The sequence below is a fragment of the Maylandia zebra genome, linkage group LG19 (genome assembly GCF_041146795.1).
Source record: "Maylandia zebra isolate NMK-2024a linkage group LG19, Mzebra_GT3a, whole genome shotgun sequence".
Classification (NCBI taxonomy): Eukaryota; Metazoa; Chordata; class Actinopteri; order Cichliformes; family Cichlidae; genus Maylandia; species Maylandia zebra.
Genome location: NC_135185.1, coordinates 5,776,971 through 5,800,720, shown reverse-complemented (window position 1 = coordinate 5,800,720; position 23,750 = coordinate 5,776,971). Strand labels below are relative to the sequence as shown.

At 41.5% G+C, this 23,750-nt stretch overlaps 1 protein-coding gene across 6 annotated transcripts in view; it reads left to right on the top strand.

The window, feature by feature from the left end:
- esr2b (estrogen receptor 2b) overlaps window positions 1-23,750 on the top strand; it is a 73,153-nt gene that overhangs the window by 23,961 nt on the left and 25,442 nt on the right. For 5 of the 6 annotated variants that reach the window (XM_004554687.4, XM_004554686.4, XM_004554688.4 and 2 more), the window contains exons 3-8: window positions 2,618-2,814; window positions 2,901-3,017; window positions 3,561-3,917; window positions 8,484-8,622; window positions 10,876-11,009; window positions 13,785-13,968. In XM_004554687.4, the coding sequence (XP_004554744.1) occupies window positions 2,618-2,814; window positions 2,901-3,017; window positions 3,561-3,917; window positions 8,484-8,622; window positions 10,876-11,009; window positions 13,785-13,968 (1,128 nt within the window). Of the gene's footprint in view, window positions 1-2,617; window positions 2,815-2,900; window positions 3,018-3,560; window positions 3,918-8,483; window positions 8,623-10,875; window positions 11,010-11,506; window positions 13,755-13,784; window positions 13,969-23,750 lie in introns of those variants that run through there. The other variant, XM_076877467.1, reaches the window with a different exon arrangement.

Here is a 23,750-nt window from a genome sequence, read left to right as displayed (position 1 = left end):
CAATTAAGCATTTGCAATAACTGGCAGTGAGTCTTTCACATTGCTTATTTGCAGAATTGTTTTAATTCAGCCACACATAATTTTGAGCTTGGCCTGTTTAACATTCTGCCTCAATCGGATTTAAGTCCAGACTTTGACTAGGCCACTCCAAATAATCGCCTATGACCAAAAAAAGATAAATTCCATTTTAACAAGAACAAACCTCCGGCAGAACCACCCTCAGGGATGGGCAGCCATCTGCTGCGACCAGTTGGTGGTTAGGCAAGGAACAGAACAAAAGACAAGCTATGGAAGTGAGTAGATATTAATAACAGCTAATGATTCAATGCAAAGTCATAGATAAAGACACAGAATCAACAACTGGTAAGTAAAGAAGAAACAGTACATCCCTCCAGCAGCCTAGACCTATTGCAGTTTAACTAAGGGAGGGTTGAGGGTCATCTAATCTACTCCTATCTATAAGCTTTATCGAAACGTTTTAAGGCTCATCTTAAAAGTGAAGACTCCAAACTGGGAACTTGTTTCACAGAAACAGGGGCCTGAAAGCTGAAGGCTTTGCCTACCATTCTACTCTTAAATGTTCAGGAACCACAAGTAAGCCTGCAGTCTGAGAGCAAAGTGTGCTATTGGGTTGATATGTTAGTATGAAGTCTTAAAGACAGGAGTGCACCTGATTATTCAAGCCCTTGTATGTGAGCAGAAGTATTTTAAAGTCAATTTTGCATTCAAAGAAGAGAAGCCAATATCAGAGAAATATGGTTCGTCTTTCTAGTCCCTGTCAGTTGTCCTGCTACAAATGTGCTTCAACTTTAGGACACAATGATGGTAGAGCAGAATTCATGGTTCCCTCCCTTACAGCAACTGGTCCAATCAAGAAAGCTGCCCCAAACCATCAGAGTACGACCAACATGTTTGACTGTCAGTATATTTTTCGTGTTCATTTTACGCCAAATTTACCTTCCAAATATTCCAAAAAGTTCAGCTTTTGTCTCATCACTCACCAGATGACATTTGGGCAAATATAAGGGCGGGGGAGTGTCCAACTGTGGGTTTCGCCTTAACCTTCTAAGACCCGAACTCTTCCACGGCATGCATTTTTCATTTCTCTTTGATATTTGGGCTGATTGGGACCCGATGAATATAAAAACAAAGAATACTAGATTTTTTTTTTTTTTACCTGATTTTTGTTTCTAAGAAAAATGAGAGCCACAAATGAGGATATTCGTTTAAACATTCGATAGAACAGTAGCAGTATAATGTCCTCATAAGTGGATATCAAGCCCTTGCAGAGCAAAATTGAGTATTTTGGTCTAAATAACCCAAAATGTGATGTCCACATATGTGGACGCCAGGTCCTAGGACGTTAGAACTCATGGATGCCATTTTTGCCCAGCCTCTTTTTTGATGCTGAATCGTGAAAACTAGCCTTAAGTGAGACAAATAAGGACTGCAGTTCTGAGTTGCTTTGTGAACTACTGGATGACTCGTCTGTGCATTTTTTAGGTAATTTTGGTAGGCCAGCCATATCTGGACCACCATTACAAGTTCTCTCCATTTGTGGATAATGGGTCTCATTGTGGTTCTCTGGAGTCCCAAAGTCCTAGAAATGGCTTTGTAACTTTTTTATAGTGATAGATGGGACTTTGTTTTCCATTCATTACTTTTACTAGGGAGGTTTGGTTAGATTTCTTCCCTCAATAAATGAAATTGCCATTTAAAAACCATTTTACAGACCAATACAGACAAAACCAATACAGACAAAGATAACTGAATAATGTGAAACATGCAAGTGTGACAAATATCCAAAAAAGTGGCAATACTTTTCACATTTTCTGCATCACACAACTTCTAGCTGATTTTGAATCAGATCTCTAATCTCTTCTCCAGATCAGGTCATGTGTTTGGCCAAGTTACCGCGGCTAAAAGCGAGCCACCTCTGTGACGGTGACAAATCTGAATTTAAGCTTAACATAACTCGGGAACTATTTTAACCTCCTTTGTTGTACAGCCCTCGGAAAGGGGGAACCCAAACGAGACTAATCTAGTGCCACCATAAAAAAGAAAGATTTCACAGATCATAATTGTTCTATATGTAACTAAAGTTCATTGCTCTTGTAACCACAGCCAGTTAGACGCCTGCTATGGACACCAAATAAGAACAGATAAACAAGCTCCTGTGGGTCGTCGTCCCTTCCTGTCTGCACAGAAGGGTGGCTGTTACAAATGTGCGGAATATGTTACACTTGGTTGTGTAGTAATTCATTGTATGTTCGTATTCTAGTAAATTCTGATACCAGTGTTTAAAATAGCAATTAAGCTAAAAGATGATAGCAATATTTTTTTATTAATTATAAAATTAATTTCTGTTTCTTTTGTGTCTTCAGTTCTCCTCTATATTTGTTGATTAATGTGAGCAGTTAATGGTTATGATGGCACTTATCGTGTTGCATCGATAAATACTATCTGTGATGCGATTTTTCCAGTTGACTTAAATGCTGTTATGGAGACATTTTCAGCAACACAGTACCTGTTGGACAGCTAATGACAGGTGAATGACGGGCTAAAATTTCTAATGTCAAGCTGTCCCTTTCAACGATTCTTCGCTTCCCCTCTGCAGCTCCATCATCAGCTGTAACAAGCTGCTGGGAAAGAAATCTGAAGGAGCGGAAGGAGTGAAATCCTCATCGTGCTCATCTGCGCTAGGGAAAGCCGACATGCACTTCTGCGCCGTGTGCCACGACTACGCCTCCGGCTATCACTACGGTGTGTGGTCCTGCGAGGGCTGCAAGGCTTTTTTCAAGAGAAGCATCCAAGGTATGACCTTTTTACTTTATATTTACTCACAATTTTTCTTCTCATCAGCTGAAATAATCCATTACTGTGTTTTCTTCTTTTATTAGGACACAATGATTACATTTGCCCTGCCACAAATCAGTGCACTATTGACAAGAACCGGCGTAAAAGCTGCCAAGCCTGCCGGCTACGTAAATGCTATGAAGTGGGCATGATGAAGTGCGGTGGGTTTTTACTCATCTTCATTAGAATTGGGATATTTCATGATTTCTTGTCTTACAGCAGAGCTAAAATTGACTCAGTTAATAGGTCTGTGAGCTCATTAGACCTTTTGAGCTTTTTTGAAAAGCACGCAGGACAAGTCTTCCTTCCACTGACTGTAAGAATCATCTAAATACTTTTAATTATTTCTGTGACACATGTAAATAGGTAATAGTGTTTCTTTGGGCCTTTAGTGTTTCTTATGATCAGCACATTCCATTCTGTTGCCTGCTCTGTGATTCTGGGCTAACCTTGGTGTGTTAAACTGCAGCTGGGATTGCTCTTTGACATATGAAACATTGTGTTTATAAATGCCTTTGCTCTTCTTATCAGTAGACTGGTCATAGTGTCTGCTAATGCTCAGATAGATCCAGTTTTTTTTTGTTCTTATTAGATTGTTAAAAATATATATTTCCTTCTATTGCATAAAGCACAAGCTTTTTCTCACACGAAGTGTAAAGGAGTTGCAGGTAATTCGGCAACTGTCTGTTGTCTTCATTCACCAGGGGTGAGGCGTGAACGTTGTGGCTTTCGTGGTGCTCGACACCGTCGCGGTGGACCCCAGCCTCGGGATACGACAGGTCAGAGTTTGGTAAGGGTTGGACTGGGTTCTCGGGGTCAACGGCATCTTCACCTGGGGACACCTGAAGACACCTCTGTCCACACTCACTCAAATCACACGCATCACTCAACCATGAACCCAGAGGAGTTCATTTCCCGAATCATGGAGGCAGAGCCGCCAGAGATCTACCTCATGGAGGACCTGAAAAAGCCGTTCACTGAGACCAGCATGATGATGACCCTCACCAACCTGGCAGACAAGGAACTGGTTCTCATGATCAGCTGGGCCAAGAAGATCCCTGGTAAGATCCAAGCTACTCAGTTCAGTCTGTATGTAACTCTTTCACACAAGTACTGCTAAGTAAATGTTTTTCTTTTCTTTAATTCTACTCAGTCATACATTTTTTCTTTTTGTTACAAAGAATTTTGTGTTAAAAAATGTTCTACATTCTTTATTTTGCAATATTGTAAGATTCAATTGCCATTCTGAAATTGTCAGTAGTGATCTTTTGCAATATGGAGATTATTATAGTGGGTTTGGGGTGGCTGTAGCTCAGGTGGTCACCTACTACCAGAAGGTTGGTGGGTCAATCCCAGTCTGCTCCAGCCTGCATGTCTATTCTTGGGCAAGATACTAACCTCGTGTTGATTGTGCGAATCTTAGATAGAAAGCATTTATTTGTGTAGAGTGCTCAGATAGAGTAGAAAAGCTCTCTATAAGAACCAGTCCATTTACCATTTGTCCTCAAATATGGGAATTTGTCATGATTCGGCTGTGTGGCAGGCAGGAGAGGACCCAAACGCAAACTCACGGAGACAAAACGTAAACTCAAAAACACAGCTTTAATGCTGGCAAAAAGTGAAACACAAAAACAGTACTAAACTAAACTAGGAAAGCTAAACATAAAGTATACCAGGAACTACAGGGAGAATCACACACAGCATGAGGGAGACTACGACACTGACAAACAGAAACACAGAGCCTAAATACACAGAGGGACAACGAGGGAATGAAACACAGAAGGAGAGCACAGCTGGGAGTAATCAGGCTGGACGAGACAGACGCAAAACTAGAAACACTCACATGAGGCATGGACCTTCAAAGTAAAACAGGAAACACACTGACTGAATTCTAAAACACGCAAACTTAACAGCAACTGGGGAGACAGAACATAGGAACCTGAAACATGGTACAAAACATCACAGTGGACATAACATGGAACACAGGGAAGCCATATAACAAAGCCAAAGAGCTAAACCTAAGGTAACCATAACTGAGATCCAGGGAAACAAGAAACAGTACATCAAAGGACTCAAAACATAAACCATGATATAAAAGCACAGGATCTCTTCCAAATAAAATAGGAAACATAATGAGACGCAGACATGATAACCAGAACTTGACAACGTAAGACACAGACATGAAACACATGAAGAGCAGGGGAGACTTAACATGGGTTGGAAACACAAGGGGGAACTAATAAGCAAATGAACATAGGAGACCTAAAGAGCTTAACATACTATAAACATCAAAATGAACTAAAACTCAAAACACTGGGTCCTAAGACCCAGGATCGTGACAGAATTTGTAGGACTGCATGATGTTTTTTCACATTTTAACTAGCCAATAATAAGACAGCTGTAATCCAAATTACAGGTCATGATTCATTTTGATGGTAAGAAACGCCACTGAAAATACCAGCCTTTTATCTTAATGAGTTTTTGAAATGTTCATGTTTAAACATTTCCTCAAATTTGAAAGTTAAAAAAAAATGGTGAAAGTGGATCTACATTCATTGGCAGATACATGGACCGTATTTCAAAAATTATACATCCTGAAAAATGTTCGATATGTAAAACTGTCAAGAACCGTAGTTCTAGCACGCAAGCTGGACCTAGAAGCAAGCACAATACGCCGGGATGCACGCAGAATAACTTTTATTTCTCAAAGAGTGTCCCGGAATGATCAAAGGAAAACACGCAGTGTTAATATTAGAACCAAAGGACCGGGAGATAACAACTTGGGAACGCCATGATCGGGACCGTGGGAGGCTGCAACAGAGAAGGGAAGAGAGTTACTGCGGAGCAGGGAGATAACAGCATACAACGGGGTAGAGCTATTTATCTTACAATCAGGGCTGGGCCGTGGGAACTGGAGGGAGGGGTGAGGGACCGCGAGAGAGGGCTCCAGGAAGGCGGAGGAGATGATGACCGGTGGCTAATCTGAACTCCAGGCGTGCAGCACAGGCAGGTGTACGCTCAAACACGGCGAACAATAACTTGGGCACACAGTAGAAGAATAAACATAGTTCAAAAGAAACCAGAGATTCCACATCCACCTTCACGTGAGGGCCAAGTTACCGCTGAATGGTGACTAACGGACCGGCGTGGAACAGCCGGCCATGCGGGGTTAAATAGTCCTCCTGACGATCGCCTGGAATGGGATGCAGGTGTGGAGATGACAGCCACACCCGTAGGCGTGGGCATCCCATCCGCTCCTCAGGCACCAGGCCGCAGACCATGACAAAAACAAAACATTTCACAGAAATCACTCCATGTGTCCAAACTTTAGACCACAAAAGTTTTTACGCAAATCAGAGATGTTTGAGGAGAAGGTCCAGGTTGATTTAAGATGGAATGAAATTTAAAGCCAGCAGTTTGCCACAATTTGTCACTGAAGTAACCAAGCAGAAAGGGGTCAGGAAGATAAGACTTGAGCATGGCTTTAGAAGAGCAGCTTCTCTTTGTAGGAAACCATCTCTCTGTCAATCAGGCCTTTATTCTAAAGCATGGTAAAAGGCACAGGAAAGTTTTCTTGAGCTTTATAAAAACTAAACAATATATTATGACATGAAGATACTTCAGTCCAGTGGCAGTGGCAGTGGGCAGTGGGGTATTTATCAATAGAAAAAGCTCTAACGTTTATGAAAATACAGTTCAAAGTTCTAAATCTATCCACTCATTCACATTTTCTAAAGCTGTCAAGTGGGCCAGATTGGAGTCTTTGCCGGTGCAATTCCAGCCCCCAGGTCTTATGTTTGCCACCCCTGCTCTAAGCACTGCCTGTTAAACACCAGGCACTCCTCATCATCTGCTAATACCATCCCTGCAGTGAAACATGATAGTAGCGAGGCTGCTTCACAATAGCAGGTACAGCAAGACTTCTCAGAGCATTAAGTAGAAAGCAGTTACCTGGACAGAAGCGCCTTAAATAAAAGGAGATCCATATGACAGTAAGCCAACGTACACGCAGCCAAGCTAGCCTCGAGTAAAAAGTCTTACTGTTCTTCAGTAACTTAGTTAAAGCAACCACGTAATCCACACAGAATAGCTACAGACACACCTGAAGACAATACTATGCACTTCATATCCAGTCAGTGATCCAAAGGAACAATCAATGGGCAAATCTAGTTGTAGAAACTTACCCAAGAGGCCTCAAAGGGACTTCTAGCAAGAATCCAAATACTGGTAAATGACATATTTCATTTTCTCATAATAAACCTTTTTAAAATTGAATTACTGAAAAGAAGTTAGAGGTCCAAATATTTTTTAAAAGCAAATAGTGAAAAAAAAAAGCCAGATGAGTGCAAATAAATGTAGCAGCCTGATGTGATGTTAGTATCAGTGTTGGTTCCTTCCATAAAGTTGCTTTTCATGATTGATCCTGTTTTTCTTTTGCACTAAAGGATTAAATCAAGTTTAAAATGGTAAATGGCCTGTATTTATATAGCGCTTTACTAGTCCCTAAGGACCCCAAAGCACTTTACATATCCAGTCATCCACCCATTCACACACTGGTGATGGCAAGCTACATTGTAGCCACAGCCACCCTGGGGCGCACTGACAGAGGTGAGGCTGCCGGACAATGGCGCCACCGGGCCCTCTGACCACCACCAGTAGGCAACGGGTGAAGTGTCTTGCCCAAGGACACAACGACCGAGACTGTCCGAGCCGGGGCTCGAACCAGCAACCTTCCGATTACAAGGCGAACTCCCAACTCTTGAGCCACGATCGCCCCAGTTATGAATGGTGGTGACATGTGAGCTGTAATCATTCAGACATAAATAAAACAGGAAGGCTGTCAGTGTCATGTGACTCTCTGGTGTCACCTGTGTTAGCTGACCCACTTTTGAGGCCAGATTCAATCAAAGAATCCCCATCAAAGTAGCTCTGTCTGTTGACATGTTTGGCACTGAGGCACCGGTTGTGCAACAGTCTGTTACAAAGTTACAGATGTCCTGCACCACCCCTGTACATTTCTCTCTGTTTCTGGGTAGAGCTCTATGTAGTCATACAACAGAAAGAAGTTCCTTGCAACAGTGTCTATATCAACGGTCAGGGAGCCCTGATAGATTGGCTGGCTAAGACACATTACCAGATGGCCACAAAATCTTCCAAGCAGTGAGTGTTTCTGGTCTAATTCCAGGCTGGCCTGAATCCTTTACTGCTCTTTCACCATATTTCCTGTCTTGTTGAACATCATGTTGCACTGGATAAGGCAGTGAGCCAATGAAACACAGGAGTGATGAAGAAATGATTCCCCCGATGAATCATTGTTATATAGAACATTTATGATCAGTTTAATGTTATTTCACATAAAAACAAAGCTGCTTTTCTTTCAAACACAAATACATCTCAAAGTGACCCCATACTGCAGTAATGCATACTATTATTAGTCTGCACAGACATGTAATCAAGCTCCAACTTGACTGGTGGATCTGGGCGTACAACTAAAAGAATGTGTGAATAAGTGCTGATTCCAATTGTGCAATTTGGGATAGATTAGGGTTTTGTGCTCATAATTCCATGAAGGCAGAATGTGGGTGGTTTCCAAGTGTAAAGAGGCCTTTTTTTTCTCCTCTCCTCAGGCTTTGTAGAGTTGAGTCTAACAGACCAAATCCACCTGCTGAAGTGCTGCTGGTTGGAGATCCTCATGCTGGGCTTGATGTGGAGGTCGGTGGATCATCCTGGAAAACTAATCTTCTCTCCAGATGTCAAACTCAGCAGGTGAGAGGGATTAGCACTTATTGCATTAAAACTAATGTGATCCCATTGCACTGAAAATCTTTTATGAAGTTGGTCATCAGCTAACGTTTAGCAGGTTTACAGAGCGACAAATACTTGTTTCTGCTATTCCACAGAGACTTTAGCTTACAGAGAGTGTTTGCTCAAATACCCACACAGCTTCTGTTTCTGTGTTTCTTCCTGATATATGTCATAATACTCTCAGTTTAGATCTTTTTGAGATGTTCTTAAGTGCTTTTGTTGTCTCACCCACATAAAATAATGTAAAAAGGTAAAATATGTCTGAATAAGAAATATCTGCAACTGCCACAACATTATTGCTGGTTTGAGCTCCCCAGGTTTTTTCACAATGATGACAAATTGACATCACACGATAAAACAGGTCATCCACAACACACATACACATCACGAACATTTGTTCCAGATTCATCTGAGATTTCTCTGGACTGCCAACGCAGTCTTTTATCTCCTGCTGTTCCCTTCCACACCGACCTTCGAATTTGTCCAGAGAACTGTTGTTTGTATCTGCCAATGCTGAATAGCCTTTGTATTCGTAGTAAACACACTGTAATTGGGCAGCAGGGATATCCTAATGGCTAAACTTGGAGAAAGGTTTTCAACAGTGTTCTCAGCATGGCAAATCTTATATGAGGCTCTTTAAGTTTCTCAACAATACCTACTGTTGCTGTGAACTGCATGCCACTTTGCAACCCACCACCGACCCAGCTATACCTCCCACGCTGTGTCTGATCCACTCATGTCACTGGTGTGCTGGGACCTAGCTGCTTCTCTCCCTTCACAGATTTTCACTTTCACACAAAGTACATGCACCAAAATCCAGTGAGCGGGTTGACCACAATCATGGTGCCTACAGGATACAAATAATTGCATTTCTGAAGAATTTCTCCTTGATGCAGATGTCAAACAAACTGGCACATATATTTCTGCTGTGGACACTGACCTTGTGCAACATTCAGAACTTGTTAGATTATAAACTGGGATGGGTTAGGGAAAGTTCGTCATATTTTTTGCTAAAGGGCAAAAATTCTCAAAAGACAAAAATAGACTTCAGACTTTAGTTTTTTAAAGTTGATAATGCAGCAGAGCCACTAAGTTCTGATAACTTGTACATTTTAGACTCCATCATATGGAGGCCATCATATTTCAGACTGCATGCTGTAGATGCTATAAAATGTTTCATCTCTTGTTTAGTCTCACAGGACTTTACCAATTGCTGTTTACCCTGAGTTTTCCCCTTTGTCCCACTTTCTTGTGTATGTAATTCCCTTATTTTTGTTAAGGACTTTGAAGCAGTATGTAGTCAGACAGCTAAATGCTACATTTTTTGTGAAAAAGGCAAATGCAGAAGGAGCTGAGGGTAGGAGCAAATTTATACGAGGGAAATGGTGGGTTGAGTTCAGTGTTTGACCTTTCTTTCTTCACTGCCACGGAAACTATCACTATAGGCTTAGGCTAGCCTTGATGTGTTTTCATAACACGGCCTTATTTTTCTCTGTAAGGTTCCTGTCAGCCTTTCTCCTTGGAAAGATGAGGATAACATCCTGGATGCAAATCCATCCACCGGCCCATTGAATCATTTTCTAATTTATTTTGTCTTATCAAGTCTTTCTTTCTGCTTTTCTGACCTCTTTCTGCTCTCTCTTACACATTCATCAGTATTTGGCTTGAATTTCTTCATGGATGGTTGCTAATATGTGGATTACCAATAGGAAGTTGTTAGCTGATGAGGTTTTAATACCCAATTTTCCCATTCATGACTATAGTTTGTTTTATTATGTCAAAAGGTAAAGCTCTGTTCTGGAACCTCTAAGCCCTTTCTGATTTATGACACTGAGTAAGTCATATATAGCAGGGAATGGAAGAAGTGGGTTGCAAAGCAGGTTGCAGGGCACAACTGCCACCAGGCTAAAATGTCTTAAAATGTACCACTAGCACTTGTGTGCTGACACTGCAATCCTCTGGTTCATCAAAATTGCAGCTGAAATTGATTTTTTTTTTAAATTTTCCATCATATTATTATGGTTTTCAGGCACCATAATAAACTTTTTTAGCCTACAAGAGTTGATATAAATGGGACGCACAAAGTAATAGAAATTTCTTTCAGCATGTTCAGTTTATCTTGGTTCTCGTTGCTGCCTCTTTCCCCTTTCTTATCTTTTTGTTCACTCCACTCCATCTTGTTTTTCTTCACTTCTTCTCTTTCTGTCTGTTTAGGGAGGAGGGACAGTGTGTGGAGGGCATCATGGAGATTTTCGACATGCTGCTGGCAGCCACCTCTCGGTTCCGTGAGCTGAAGCTGCAGAGAGAGGAGTACGTCTGCCTGAAGGCCATGATCCTCCTCAACTCCAGTGAGTGTTACTGACGCACATAAAACCACAGGATGGGGAAGAATTTTGGAATGAGGTTTCAATAAGCAAATACGCTGTTCCACCTCATCCAATCAGTGCGCTATTTGTGGTGTTTTTGGTTTTTTGTTCTTTTTAGTTCTGACATAATCCCTCACACATGTGCACACACACACACTTTTGGGGTACTCATACTTCAAGTAAAGGTTTTTTAGTGAGTATAAAAGTACCAAACTAAAGACTACACATGTCAGTATCTGTTTAAAGTGTGCTTCTTAACTTACACCCAAACGTTTGACTGTCAAAGCAATACTCTCTAGTACCCATCAGACCCAGTTATTATTAAAGAAACATAAATCATAGTTATTTTCCTGCTATGATTTTCGTTTCTGCACTACTCCTTGAAATGGCTGATTTCCAGTCTTGATGATGCAGTCTTGTGCTTCTAATTTTCCATTCATCCATCCTTTTTCTTCTGATTATCTGTGGCTGGGTTGTAGGAGCAGGAGCCTGAGCAGAGAGGCCCAGACTTCCCTCTTCCTAGCCCCTTCCTCCAGCTTATCCAGGGCAATCCTGAGGCATTCCCAAGCCAGGAACAACACGTACAGTTCAGTGTCCAGATTTCTAGATTACGAAATAATTTATTGGTTTGTTTATTTATTTATTTTGGTCATGGGAGAAGAGTACACTCACAGTCCTCTGAAGTTTCCTAGCATTTCATTTGTTTAAGGTTCATAGAAATTTCCCAACGTCTCGTACAATAAATAACCCCCTTAAAGCGTTGTAGAGCAGAGTTACACTACACCAGTCCTTGATGTGGCTTTTAAAATCAACATGACGGTGACCGTCCCACAGAAGTTGCATTGGCAGATGTTATTTGAAGAAGGTTTGATAATGAAGTGACCTGTGAATTTGGACCTTATTGCAGGGCGGCTTTCGTTTTTTCACCTTTAATGTTTTTCCAGTGGTCACAGTGTCCTCTACAAACCACCTCCAACAGACGCTGCAGGCAGGTTCCATCCAGGTGACCGACCTCTCCACATGTTTAACAAAGTTTCCTCCCTCACGCACACATAAGATCCTCTGCCAGACTATGTTCTCTCTTTTAACTCTGCTCCACTGCAGCTGGAGTAAAAAAAAAAGGGCAAATTGTGCAAGAAGCGAAAGCAAGTCTGAAAAGTCAAGGAAAAGAAGGAGTCGAGAAGATTAATGAATCTTGACAGATGGAAAGTTGTAACTGAGCTGCTCCATCCATCCTCTGTCCTGGTGGTGGGCGGACACTAGTTGATCTACAGCTCCTTCTCTCTTCCATCCTCTAGTTTTTCATCAAGAGCGTCCGTCATGATGTCATTCGGGCTCTTTGATGAGCCAGATGGCCTGACTGAAGAAACTGTACGAACTCATAAATGTCACAGCTTAGGTTAAATTGGTTACAGAGTCCTGAATCAGGATGTAGAATGTCATGCAACAATTTATACCAAAGAACACCAGGTTACGTGTTTTATTCAAAGATGAGATAATGAGTGGATTATTACCAGGCTATTATTAATCTTGGAATGTTTTGTCAGTGTCAGTCTATCACTGTTGTCGAAACCATGTTTTCAGTTGCAATGGCTGGATCTAATTTAAGCTTTATTATTATTTCCCTGCAAGTCAAGAAGTTTATACACTCACAGATTCCATGGTTCAGGTGTGTGTGTGCATATATGCTTGAATATAATCAGGGAAATGATATGTATAGATTATTAAGTAAGATGTGATGTTTTTTAAGTGCATTAATTCTGGTACACATAATGATGGGCAAGGCAACAGAAGGTATGCTTAAAAAGAACATGTTAAATGGCTGATTGCAAAGAAATGATCGCATAGGCTGAGTACTAGTCCTGGAGTAAAGATGAGTTGAGGGTTCACCAGCATGTGAAAGACAGTGTAGATAAATAACTAACAAGATCAAATGTCCAAATCACAACATCAACAGTCACCTCAAGGTTCTTTATATTGTAAGGTAAAGATCCTACTTTACTGCAGAGAAATCCCCAACAATCACATGGCCCCCTACGAGTGAGCACTTGGTGACAGTGGGAAGGAAAAACTCTCTTTTAGCAGGAAGAAACTTCCAGCAGAACCAGGCTCAGGGGGCTCAGGCTTGGGGTGGCCATCTGCCACCACAAATTGGGCGTGAAGCAGGGAAACAGTGCAAAGACACACTATGGATGAGAGCCAGAGCTCAGTAATAATGATTATATGCAAAGAGGTGAGGATAATATATATAGTATCAATAGGATTCAGACGGTACAGATCAGTTTTTACAAACGGGTTAGTGCTGAATGCTGAATGAACATTATCCTAGGTATAATTGTGACAGTACATGTACTCACTCAAGAAAGCTAAGATATTCAGTACTGGACAGCTTGCAATCCAGACCAGTGACCCAGTTAAAACATTTGTTGCATTATGAAATGGGAAATATGATGAGTTGCACACTTTTGCAGTGTTGTTGTAATGCAATGACAAAAATATGTTGCTGTCCCAGCAATTTTAAATATATTGCTGTTGTCAAATTCAAACGTGCCACATCTGATTTCTCAGTTTTAACCTATTCATATGTTTTCTCTATAAGTATATAGAGTATAAATGATGTGTATGTTATTGAATTCTGCTTCTATTTACGTCTCAAACAGCATCTAAACTTTTATGGTCGTGTGTAACTAAAGGGCACGTCTTTAAAAAAGGATCAGTGGTCTCAGTAATGACACGTAGCTGTGCTGTTTTTCACAGGTCTGTGCACGAGCTCCCCGCAGACTCCAGAAGAGCTGGAAAGCAGAAACAAACTGCTGCATCTCCTGAATTCTGTGATCGATGCGCTGGTCTGGGCCATCTCCAAACTGGGCCTATCCACCCAGCAGCAGACTCTGCGCCTTGGCCATCTCACCATGCTGCTCTCCCACATCCGGCACGTCAGGTACACACAGAACGCTGTCAGCGATCATGCTCCTGTATCTTTAACACTAATGCACAAGAATAATACTACGCCAAGTAAAAACTGGAGATTTAATATATCACTACTTAAAGATGAAGACTTTATTAAATACTTTAAAAAGGAATGGACTTCATATTTAGACTTTAATGACACTCCCGGAATATCTGCTTCTGTTCTATGGGAAGCAGGGAAAGCTGTGATGAGAGGTAAAATAATTTCTTTCTCATCACACAAAAAGAAAGAAGAAAACAAAAATATTCAGGAATTAGAAAAAACCATCAAATCACTAGAAGAAGCCTACGCGTCCCACCAAGATCAGGAAACATTGAACAAAATATGCAAAACAAAACTAGAATTAAATGAAACTATTAATAAAAAAACACAATTCCTTATACAAAGACTTCGCTTGCAGAATTTTGAACACAGTAACAAATCAGGTCGATTTCTAGCTAATCAGTTAAAAATAAAGAAAGAAAAAACAACTATATGTGCTGCTAAAGATTTATCGGGGAACACAATATATGACCCTGGAAGAATAAACAACATTTTTAGGGATTTCTATGAAACTTTATACTCACCACAAATAAACCCATCTAAAAATGAAATTGATCTGTTTCTTGACAACGTAACTCTTCCAAAATTACTAGACAGTCAAGCAATGGCACTGGATTCGCCACTGACGCCAAGTGAACTCCAGGAAGCCCTGATAAGTATGCCCAATAATAAGGCTCCAGGTCCAGACGGCTTCCCTGCAGAATTCTACAAAGAATTCTGGACAATTTTGGCACCAGTATTCCACAGCATGTTGCAGGAAATCGAGGAAAAGGGCAGACTACCACCAAATATGAATTCTGCCAACATTAGTCTCCTGCTAAAACCAGGCAAAGACCCTTTATTTCCCTCAAGCTATCGTCCAATTTCTCTTTTAAATGTAGACCTTAAAATAATCTGCAAAGCTCTCTCAAAGAGATTAGAGAAAATGACCCCCCTCTTAATTCATCCTGACCAAACTGGTTTCATAAAAGGTCGGCACTCCTCAACAAACACTCGTAGATTACTTAATTTAATAGACTACTCATACGATAAAAACATCGAAGCCATAATATTATCTCTAGATGCAGAAAAAGCATTTGACAGAGTTAATTGGAAATTTTTATTCGCAACTTTACACAAATTTGGTTTTGGAAACTCTTTCATAAACTGGATAAGAATATTATACAATTCCCCAACGGCTCGTATCAGAACAAATGACCAGACATCCTCCAGCTTCTGTCTCCTGAGGGGCACCAGACAGGGATGCCCACTCTCCCCCTCACTTTTTGCAATTTTTATCGAACCTCTAGCAGCAGCATTTAGACAGGCTACAACAATTAAGGGCATAAAATGTAAGAACATAGAACATAAAATCAGTCTCTATGCGGATGATGTGTTGCTTTTTCTGCAAAACACACAAACCAACCTCTCTGAGGTAATTACTTTAATAAACTGGTTTTCAAGAGTTTCAGATTATTCAATTAACTGGCCAAAATCTACAGTTCTCCCCATTAACTGCTCCTTCCATAATTCTTCCTCTGCCCCACTGCAATCCGGAAATATTAAATATTTAGGTATTAATGTTTCTCCTAAGCTTTCAGACTTAACTAAACTAAACCACATCCCACTTCTAAAGAAAGTAGAAGGCGATCTGACTAGATGGAAATCTTTACCCATATCACTCATGGGAAGGGTCGCCACTATAAAAATGATGATCTTGCCAAAAATAAATTACTTATTTTTGATGATCCCTAACAAACCATCACAAGATTGGTTCAGATCTCTGGATTCATATATTTCCAAATTCCTTTGGAAAGATAAACCCCCGCGTATTAGCTTAAAAACGCTACAAAGAACCAAGGATAGAGGAGGATTAGATCTGCCTAATTTTCACCAATACTTCTTAGCCAACAGGCTTCAGTTCATCTCAGAATGGTTAAAACATACCTTCTTAGTTGAGCCCTGGCTAGATGTTGAACAGGCACTATGCAAGGATCTAGAGATTTCAGACCTACCATTTATTAGCTCAAACATCAAAAGACATGAATGCTTTAAAAGTATCAACATCAGCTTTTCTCTAACAGCATGGTGGGAGTTTCTAAAAATAACGGAGTCTTCATTAATCCCATGCAAACGTACACCTATCTGGAATAACCCTGACATATTACAAAACAATAATATGATTAATTTCCCAGAATGGAGTTGTAAAGGAATTAAATACTTAGAACATATATTAGAGGGAACAGAATTTATTCCATTTGACAGACTAGTTGAACAATATGGGATCAACAAGACAAGGTTTTTAGAATATCAACAAATTAAATCCATAGTAAAAAAGAAATTTAACCTCAGTCAAGTTGAATTACAAACACCACTAAGTGCGGCACATTTTCTTACTCTTAAATCCCCCAAATTATTATCTAAAATATACAGAACACTTTCTAAATTAGATGAATCAATATCCCTTCCTACTGCAAAGTGGGAAGCAGATTTATCAGTCAACCTAGACCAAAACTTCTGGTCTCAGATTTGCTTAAAAACTTTTAAATTAATTAAAAATCCCAGTCTGCAATTAATACAATACAAAATACTTCATAGAGTGCACTATACAGGTCATCGGATGTTCAAGATGGGCTTTACATCTTCCAACAACTGCTCACACTGTCAAGGCAATACACCAGACAATTACATCCACGCTCTTTGGTTCTGTCCACCAGTGCAAAAGTTTTGGCGCGAGATATGTGAAGACTTATCAAAATGTCTGAAATGTAACATTCCAACCTCCCCCTTAGTGTGTTTGTTGGGCAGCTTAGATAATGTCACCTCAGAAAAGAATATAGCCCATATGATCTTCACTGCCCTATGCATAGCCAAGAAAACAGTCCTCATGAACTGGAAAAATAAAAATAATCTTAATTCTAACCAATATAGAAATTATCTATTAGATTACATTAGTCTTGACACAGCCTCTGCCACCACATTAGATCAATTGCTCTGGGCCCCTTTTATCAGCTCCATCACCTAGTGGGGGTGGGGGGTCATAGTTTGGTCCCGCCTTCACTGTTGTGATTGGTGAGGGGGTAGGGACAGGCTTAGGGCGTCGGGGGGTTCCCCGGAGGCATCTTCCTTGGGGGGCTCAACCCGGGGTAGCGGTCACGTCCGGTTGAGGGCTCTGTTGGCTCTCAGGTGACTGTTTCCTCGCGGCTGCGTGCAGCGGGGCTAGGGGAGGGTCTGTGCTGACGGACGTGGGTTACTGACCTGGCAACCTGGCTGCCCCTGGGTGGGTCCGGGATGGGCGTGAGGTTTTGGGGGCGCTCCGTCTCTGGGCTGGGGCCCGGGCCGGGCCTCGGGGGCTCGGGTCCTGGTTGGTGTGTTGCCGGGGTTGTGGGCGGGTGGGTGCATGGGGGCCCGGCCCTGGAGCAGGGTGCCGCCGGTGCATCGAGCCGCCTGGGGGGCTCTTCAACTGGTGGGGGGGATGGTCACATCTTGCAGGAGCTTTCTTCTCTCAGGAACTCTCTGCAGGAGGGGGAGATACAGGAGAGGTGGAGGAAGATCTCAGCCTGGGCGTTTACCGTCTTATGTAGTCTGGAAGATGTGTGGTTGGTGGGGTGGGTGCAGTTTTCTCTGTGGTGGGGTTGGGTGGACTGTCCAGGGCTCTGTGGAGCCGGGGGGCGCTACTGCACTGGGCCCCGGTTTGATGGGCCTGGGCCCCCCTTCCCTGGCGGGTCGCGGAGGGTGGGAGTGCCTACTGGGGTCAGCGGGGGAGCTGGCCCCAGGGAGGGGTTACCTGCCCCTCCCTTCCTTCCCTCCCCATCTCCAGCTGCCTCCCTCTTCCCGCTCCTCCACAACCACCCACACATGCAGGGCCTAATAAAATAGAGGATCATTTACAGAGAATACACGGCTAAAATGAAGAAATGTCTGCATGCATTGTGCACACTGGAACTTCCTCCTCATGTTCGGTGATAATAACTTTAACAGTAGACTGAAAGCTTCTGCAAAATCCTGCATTTGTTGCATTGATGTTTTGTGTTTACCTGTAACATCTCATTTTCTACACAAACTTTATGTAAATATTCATCACAGCCATGGATTTAGAGACAGAACAAATATTTGACCAGCCAGGCATAACATTATGACCACCTGCTTAATATTGTGTTGGTCCCCTTTTTGCTGCCAAAACACTAGACCACTGAAGGTGTCCTGTGGTATCTGACACCAAGATGCTAGAAATAGATCCTTTAAGTCCTCTAAGAGCAGCGGTCCCCAACCTTTTTTGCGCCACGGACCGGTTTATGTCCGACAATATTTTCACGGACCGGCCTTTAAGGTGTCGCGGATAAATACAACAAAGTAAAACCAGTACTGGTACCAAAAAAAAGATGATTTATTCATAAGACACGGGAAAAGACCCAGGGAAACAGAGTTAACGATAAAAACCCTGAAAACCATAAATTTCACACCCGAGCCTCAACTCTGGTGGTCCTGTACCAAACGACTCACGGACCGGTACCGGTCCATGGCCCGGGGGCTGGGGACCTCTGCTCTAAGATGTGAGGTGGGGTCTCGGTGGATCAGATGTGTTTGTCCAGCAGATCCCACAAATGCTTGATTGGATTGAGATCTGGGAAAGTCAACACCTCAAACTAAATGTTGTGCTCCTCAAACTATTCCTGTACTATTTTTTGCCTTGTGGCCGAGCGCATTATCCTGCTGAAAAAGGCCACAGCAATCAGGGAATACCGTTACCATGAAAGGGTGTGCTTGGTCTGCAGCAATGCTTAGGTAGGTGGTACGTGTCAAAGTAGCATCCACATGGATGCCCCCCAGGTTTCTCTTCAGCACTGTAGCCAGGCTGACAAAAAGTCAGAGCTCTTTTGAGCCAACCATCCCTTTAACGTTAACTAGTAATGACTTCATGAACTTCTTCACAAATAAAATTTTTATCATTAGAGGAAAAATTACCAATAATCATCCCACAGATGTAATATTATCTACAGCTACTCTTAGTACCATTGATGTTAAGTTAGACTCTTTTTCTCCAATTGATCTTTCTGAGTTAACTTCAATAATTACTTCCTCCAAACCATCAACGTGTCTTTTAGACCCCATTCCTACAAAACTGCTCAAAGAAGTCCTGCCATTAATTAATTCTTCGATCTTAAATATGATCAACCTATCTCTAATGATCGGCTATGTACCACAGGCCTTCAAGCTGGCTGTAGTTAAACCTTTACTCAAAAAGCCATCTCTAGACCCAGCAGTCTTAACTAATTATAGGCCAATCTCCAACCTTCCTTTCCTATCAAAAATCCTTGAAAGAGTAGTTGTCAAACAGCTAACAGATCATCTGCAGAGGAATGGTTTATTTGAAGAGTTTCACTCAGGTTTCAGAGCTCATCACAGCACAGAAACAGCTTTAGTGAGGGTTACAAATGATCTTCTTATGGCCTCTGACAGTGAACTCATCTCTGTGCTTGTCCTGCTAGACCTTAGTGCAGCGTTCGATACTGTCGACCATAATATCCTATTAGAGCAATTAGAACATGCTGTAGGTATTACAGGTACTGCACTGCAGTGGTTTGTATCATATCTATCTAATAGACTCCAATTTGTGCATGTAAATGGGGAGTCCTCTTCACACACTGAGGTTAATTATGGTGTTCCACAGGGTTCAGTGCTAGGACCAATTCTGTTTACATTATACATGCTTCCCTTAGGCAGCATCATTTGAAGACATAGCATACATTTTCACTGCTATGCAGATGACACCCAGCTCTATCTGTCCATGAAGCCAGATAACACACACCAATTAGTTAAACTGCAGGAATGTCTTAAAGACATAAAGACCTGGATGGCCGCTAACTTTCTGCTTCTTAATTCAGATAAAACTGAGGTTATTGTACTCGGCCCTGACAAGCTTAGAAATATGGTATCTAACCAGATTCTTACTGTGGATGGCATTACCTTGGCCTCCAGTAACGCTGTGAGGAACCTTGGAGTCATTTTTGACCAGGATATGTCCTTCAACGCACATATTAAACAAATATGTAAGACTGCGTTCTTCCATTTGCGCAACATCTCTAAAATTAGAAATATCCTGTCTCAGAGTGACGCTGAAAAACTAGTTCATGCATTTATTACTTCCAGGCTGGACTACTGTAATTCATTATTATCAGGATGTCCAAAAAACTCACTGAAAAGCCTTCAGCTAATCCAAAATGCTGCAGCAAGAGTCCTGACAGGGACTAGAAAGAGAGAGCATATTTCTCCTGTTTTGGCTTCCCTTCATTGGCTTCCTGTTAAATCCAGAATTGAATTCAAAATCCTGCTCCTCACATACAAGGTCTTAAATAATCAGGCCCCATCTTATCTTAATGACCTTGTAGTACCATATCACCCTATTAGAGCACTTCGCTCTCGCTCTGCAGGCCTACTTGTTGTTCCTAGAGTATTTAAAAGTAGAATGGAGGGAGAGCCTTCAGTTTTCAGGCCCCTCTTCTGTGGAACCAGCTTCCAGTTTGGATTCGGGAGACAGACACTATCTCTACTTTTAAGATTAGGCTTAAAACTTTCCTTTTTGCTAAAGCATATAGTTAGGGCTGGACCAGGTGACCCTGAATCCTCCCTTAGTTATGCTGCAATAGACGTAGGCTGCCGGGGGATTCCCATGATGCATTGAGTTTTTCCTTTCCAGTCACCTTTCTCACTCACTATGTGTTAACCCTTTAAGACCTACCATAGAACCAAGTCCGCCAGAGCTTATATTATATTTTTACATGGTGTGGTGCCATTTTTGGGAGCATTTCAAGTTGCTATACATCAATACAACAATTATAGCCCAGATTTTAATAATATGTATTCATTAAGTGCATAGTAATTACATAAATTGCAAAAAAGTGCAATAAACTACAAAAAAAATGAAAATCGTTTTTGCTTTTTTAACATATATTTCTAGTTGGAGAAATTTAAGAGCCTTATCCCTCAAAACTGTAAATACAAAAAAGTTGCACAAAATAGTTTCCTACCACAGGAACTTTATTTTGAGTGTCTTCATAGTTTTATTTTTGAAATACACCAATTTTTATACACTGCAGGAAAAACGAAAATAAATATTATACTGCAAATTTGCAAAAAAGCAGCATATGCATCAAAATAAACTATTTCCAGCAATGCAATATGAGTCCTAAGCATCCCAGAAACGACACAGAAAGTCATAAAGTCAAACATAACTTTTAAAAAGACCAGTATAGGCCCTGAGGCCCTGATGGTAAAAAAGACTACATTTCCGCGAAAATGATGTCACTTCCGGTTTCGGGCAGGTAATGGCGGACATGCAAAAGTTCGCGCTGACGTCTATTCCAACGTAGGAAGTGTTATGAACAGCTGATCGGATCGGCAAAGCGTGTTTCTGGAATATTATGTTTTTGTTGCTGCAAGCGCTTTTTATGCAGTTTTTGCAAAGCTTTATGTGGAAGGAAACCGTGACCTAGGACAAGCTGATGGCATAAGATGTAAGTACAACTCCTCCGGTTTCATATGCAAAAAAAATTATTGCGCTAGCTTATGTGGTTGCAGAGCTACCGGGATTTAAAAATAGTTACGTAAAACAGAGCGTGCCCGCTCTGACCGGCTCTAAAGGGTTAATAGACCTCTCTGCATTGAATCATATCTGTTATTAACCTCTGTCTCTCTTCCACAGCATGTCTTTTATCCTGTCTTCCTTCTCTCACCCCAACCGGTCGCAGCAGATGGCTGCCCCTCCCTGAGCCTGGTTTTGCCGGAGGTTTCTTCCTGTTAAAAGGGAGTTTTTCCTTCCCACTGTCGCCAAAGTGCTTGCTCATAGGGGGTCATATGATTGTTGGGATTTTGTCTGTATCTATGAAGCGCCTTGAGGCGACTTTTGTTGTGATCTGGTGCTATATAAATAAAATTGAATTGAATTGAATTGAATGGATGGCAAAACCCAAGGTTTCCCACATTGCCCAAAAGCATCAAACTGCCACTCAGACTTGCCTTCTTCTCAGTGCACCCACGGTCCATGGTCCACTTCTGATGCTCACATTCCCACTGTTGGTGCTTTTGGGTGTCGACAGGGATCAGCATGGGCGCTCTGACTGGTCTGCAATTATTCAGTCCCATACCTATCAAATTGTGATACACTGTGTATTCTGACACCTTTCAATCCGAACCAGCTTGAACCTTTTGTAGAGTTTGAGTTACAGCAGCTCATCTGTTGGGTCGGACCACGCAGACCAGTCTTCACTCCCCACTTGCATTGAGCCTTGGTTGTCAGTGACCCTGGCTGGTTCACTAATGTTCCTTCCTTGGACCACTTTTTGATAGACCACTGCAGACTGGGAATATCCCACAAGAACTGCAGTATTAGAGATGCTCCAACCGAGTCAACCTTGTCAAATTTTCTGAAATCCTCAGACTTGCACATTTTTCCTGCTAACCCTAACCCTCTAACACATCAGCTCTGATGACTAAATGTTCACTTGCTCTCTGATATATACCACTCACTAACTGATGCTGATGGACATTAATTTCAAAGACTCTAAATAGGTTTGTGATTTGTAAGAACAGAATAATTATGTACTATTCGTTTACATTAGACTTGAATAGTTTGTAAAACCAGACAAGACAAGTTTGTAATGCTGTGCTGTCAGCAGAGATACATCTATGGAACTCCAAAGTGTTCAAAATTAAATAAATAAATAAGTCATGATGAAATAAATTACTAGGTGAATAAATAAGACACAGATATGTAATGTGAGAATGATATTGTGAAATAATTGAACACATTTTGAAAAAAAGCTCATTATTGTGAAATATATTGCATTCTGCTATATAAATTTACTTATTATTGTGAAATATTATTTCATGATCATTATTTTTCACAATAACAGAGATTATTCCTGAGGCATTTTATTTATTCCCAGCCGTTTTTAATCCAAAATGTCCTTTTTTCAAAGTCAGTCTTTATTTCAAAATCCCGTTTTTCCCAATGGCCTATTTATTTCATAATGCGACTTTTCAGCAGAATGACTTTGTCTGTCAATCAAGAAAGACAGGGCGGAGCCAGTTGTGTGATTGGTTGCCCCTTTGCTCAAACATAAGTAATCCGGTTGTTCAGTGATGACGCGACGAATCCTACGTCCTGTCCTAAAGTAGTCTGCGTTTAATATGGCTTTTGTGTTGTTAACATGTTTAATGTTATGTATTTTCTTCTATTTGACCTCAAAAAGCTTCTTCTTTTTTTTTTTTTTTGCCTGTCCCATTTGAGAGTTGGGAGTTCGCCTTGTAATCGGAAGGTTGCCGGTTCGAGCCCCGGCTCGGACAGTCTCGGTCGTTGTGTCCTTGGGCAAGACACTTCACCCGTTGCCTACTGGTGGTGGTCAGAGGGCCCGGTGGCGCCAGTGTCCGGCAGCCTCGCCTCTGTCAGTGCGCCCCAGGGTGGCTGTGGCTACAATGTAGCTTGCCATCACCAGTGTGTGAATGTGTGTGTGAATGGGTGGATGACTGGATATGTAAAGCGCTTTGGGGTCCTTAGGGACTAGTAAAGCGCTATATAAATACAGGCCATTTACCATTTGGTTCTTTAGCCATCAGAATTGTTGTCTGAAGACCAACAAGGATACCCAATGGATTTACTTTGCCAAATGGATCATCGTGGCATTGCCGTATTGGTCCATTTGATCGACCTTTGTTTTTATTATTTATTATAT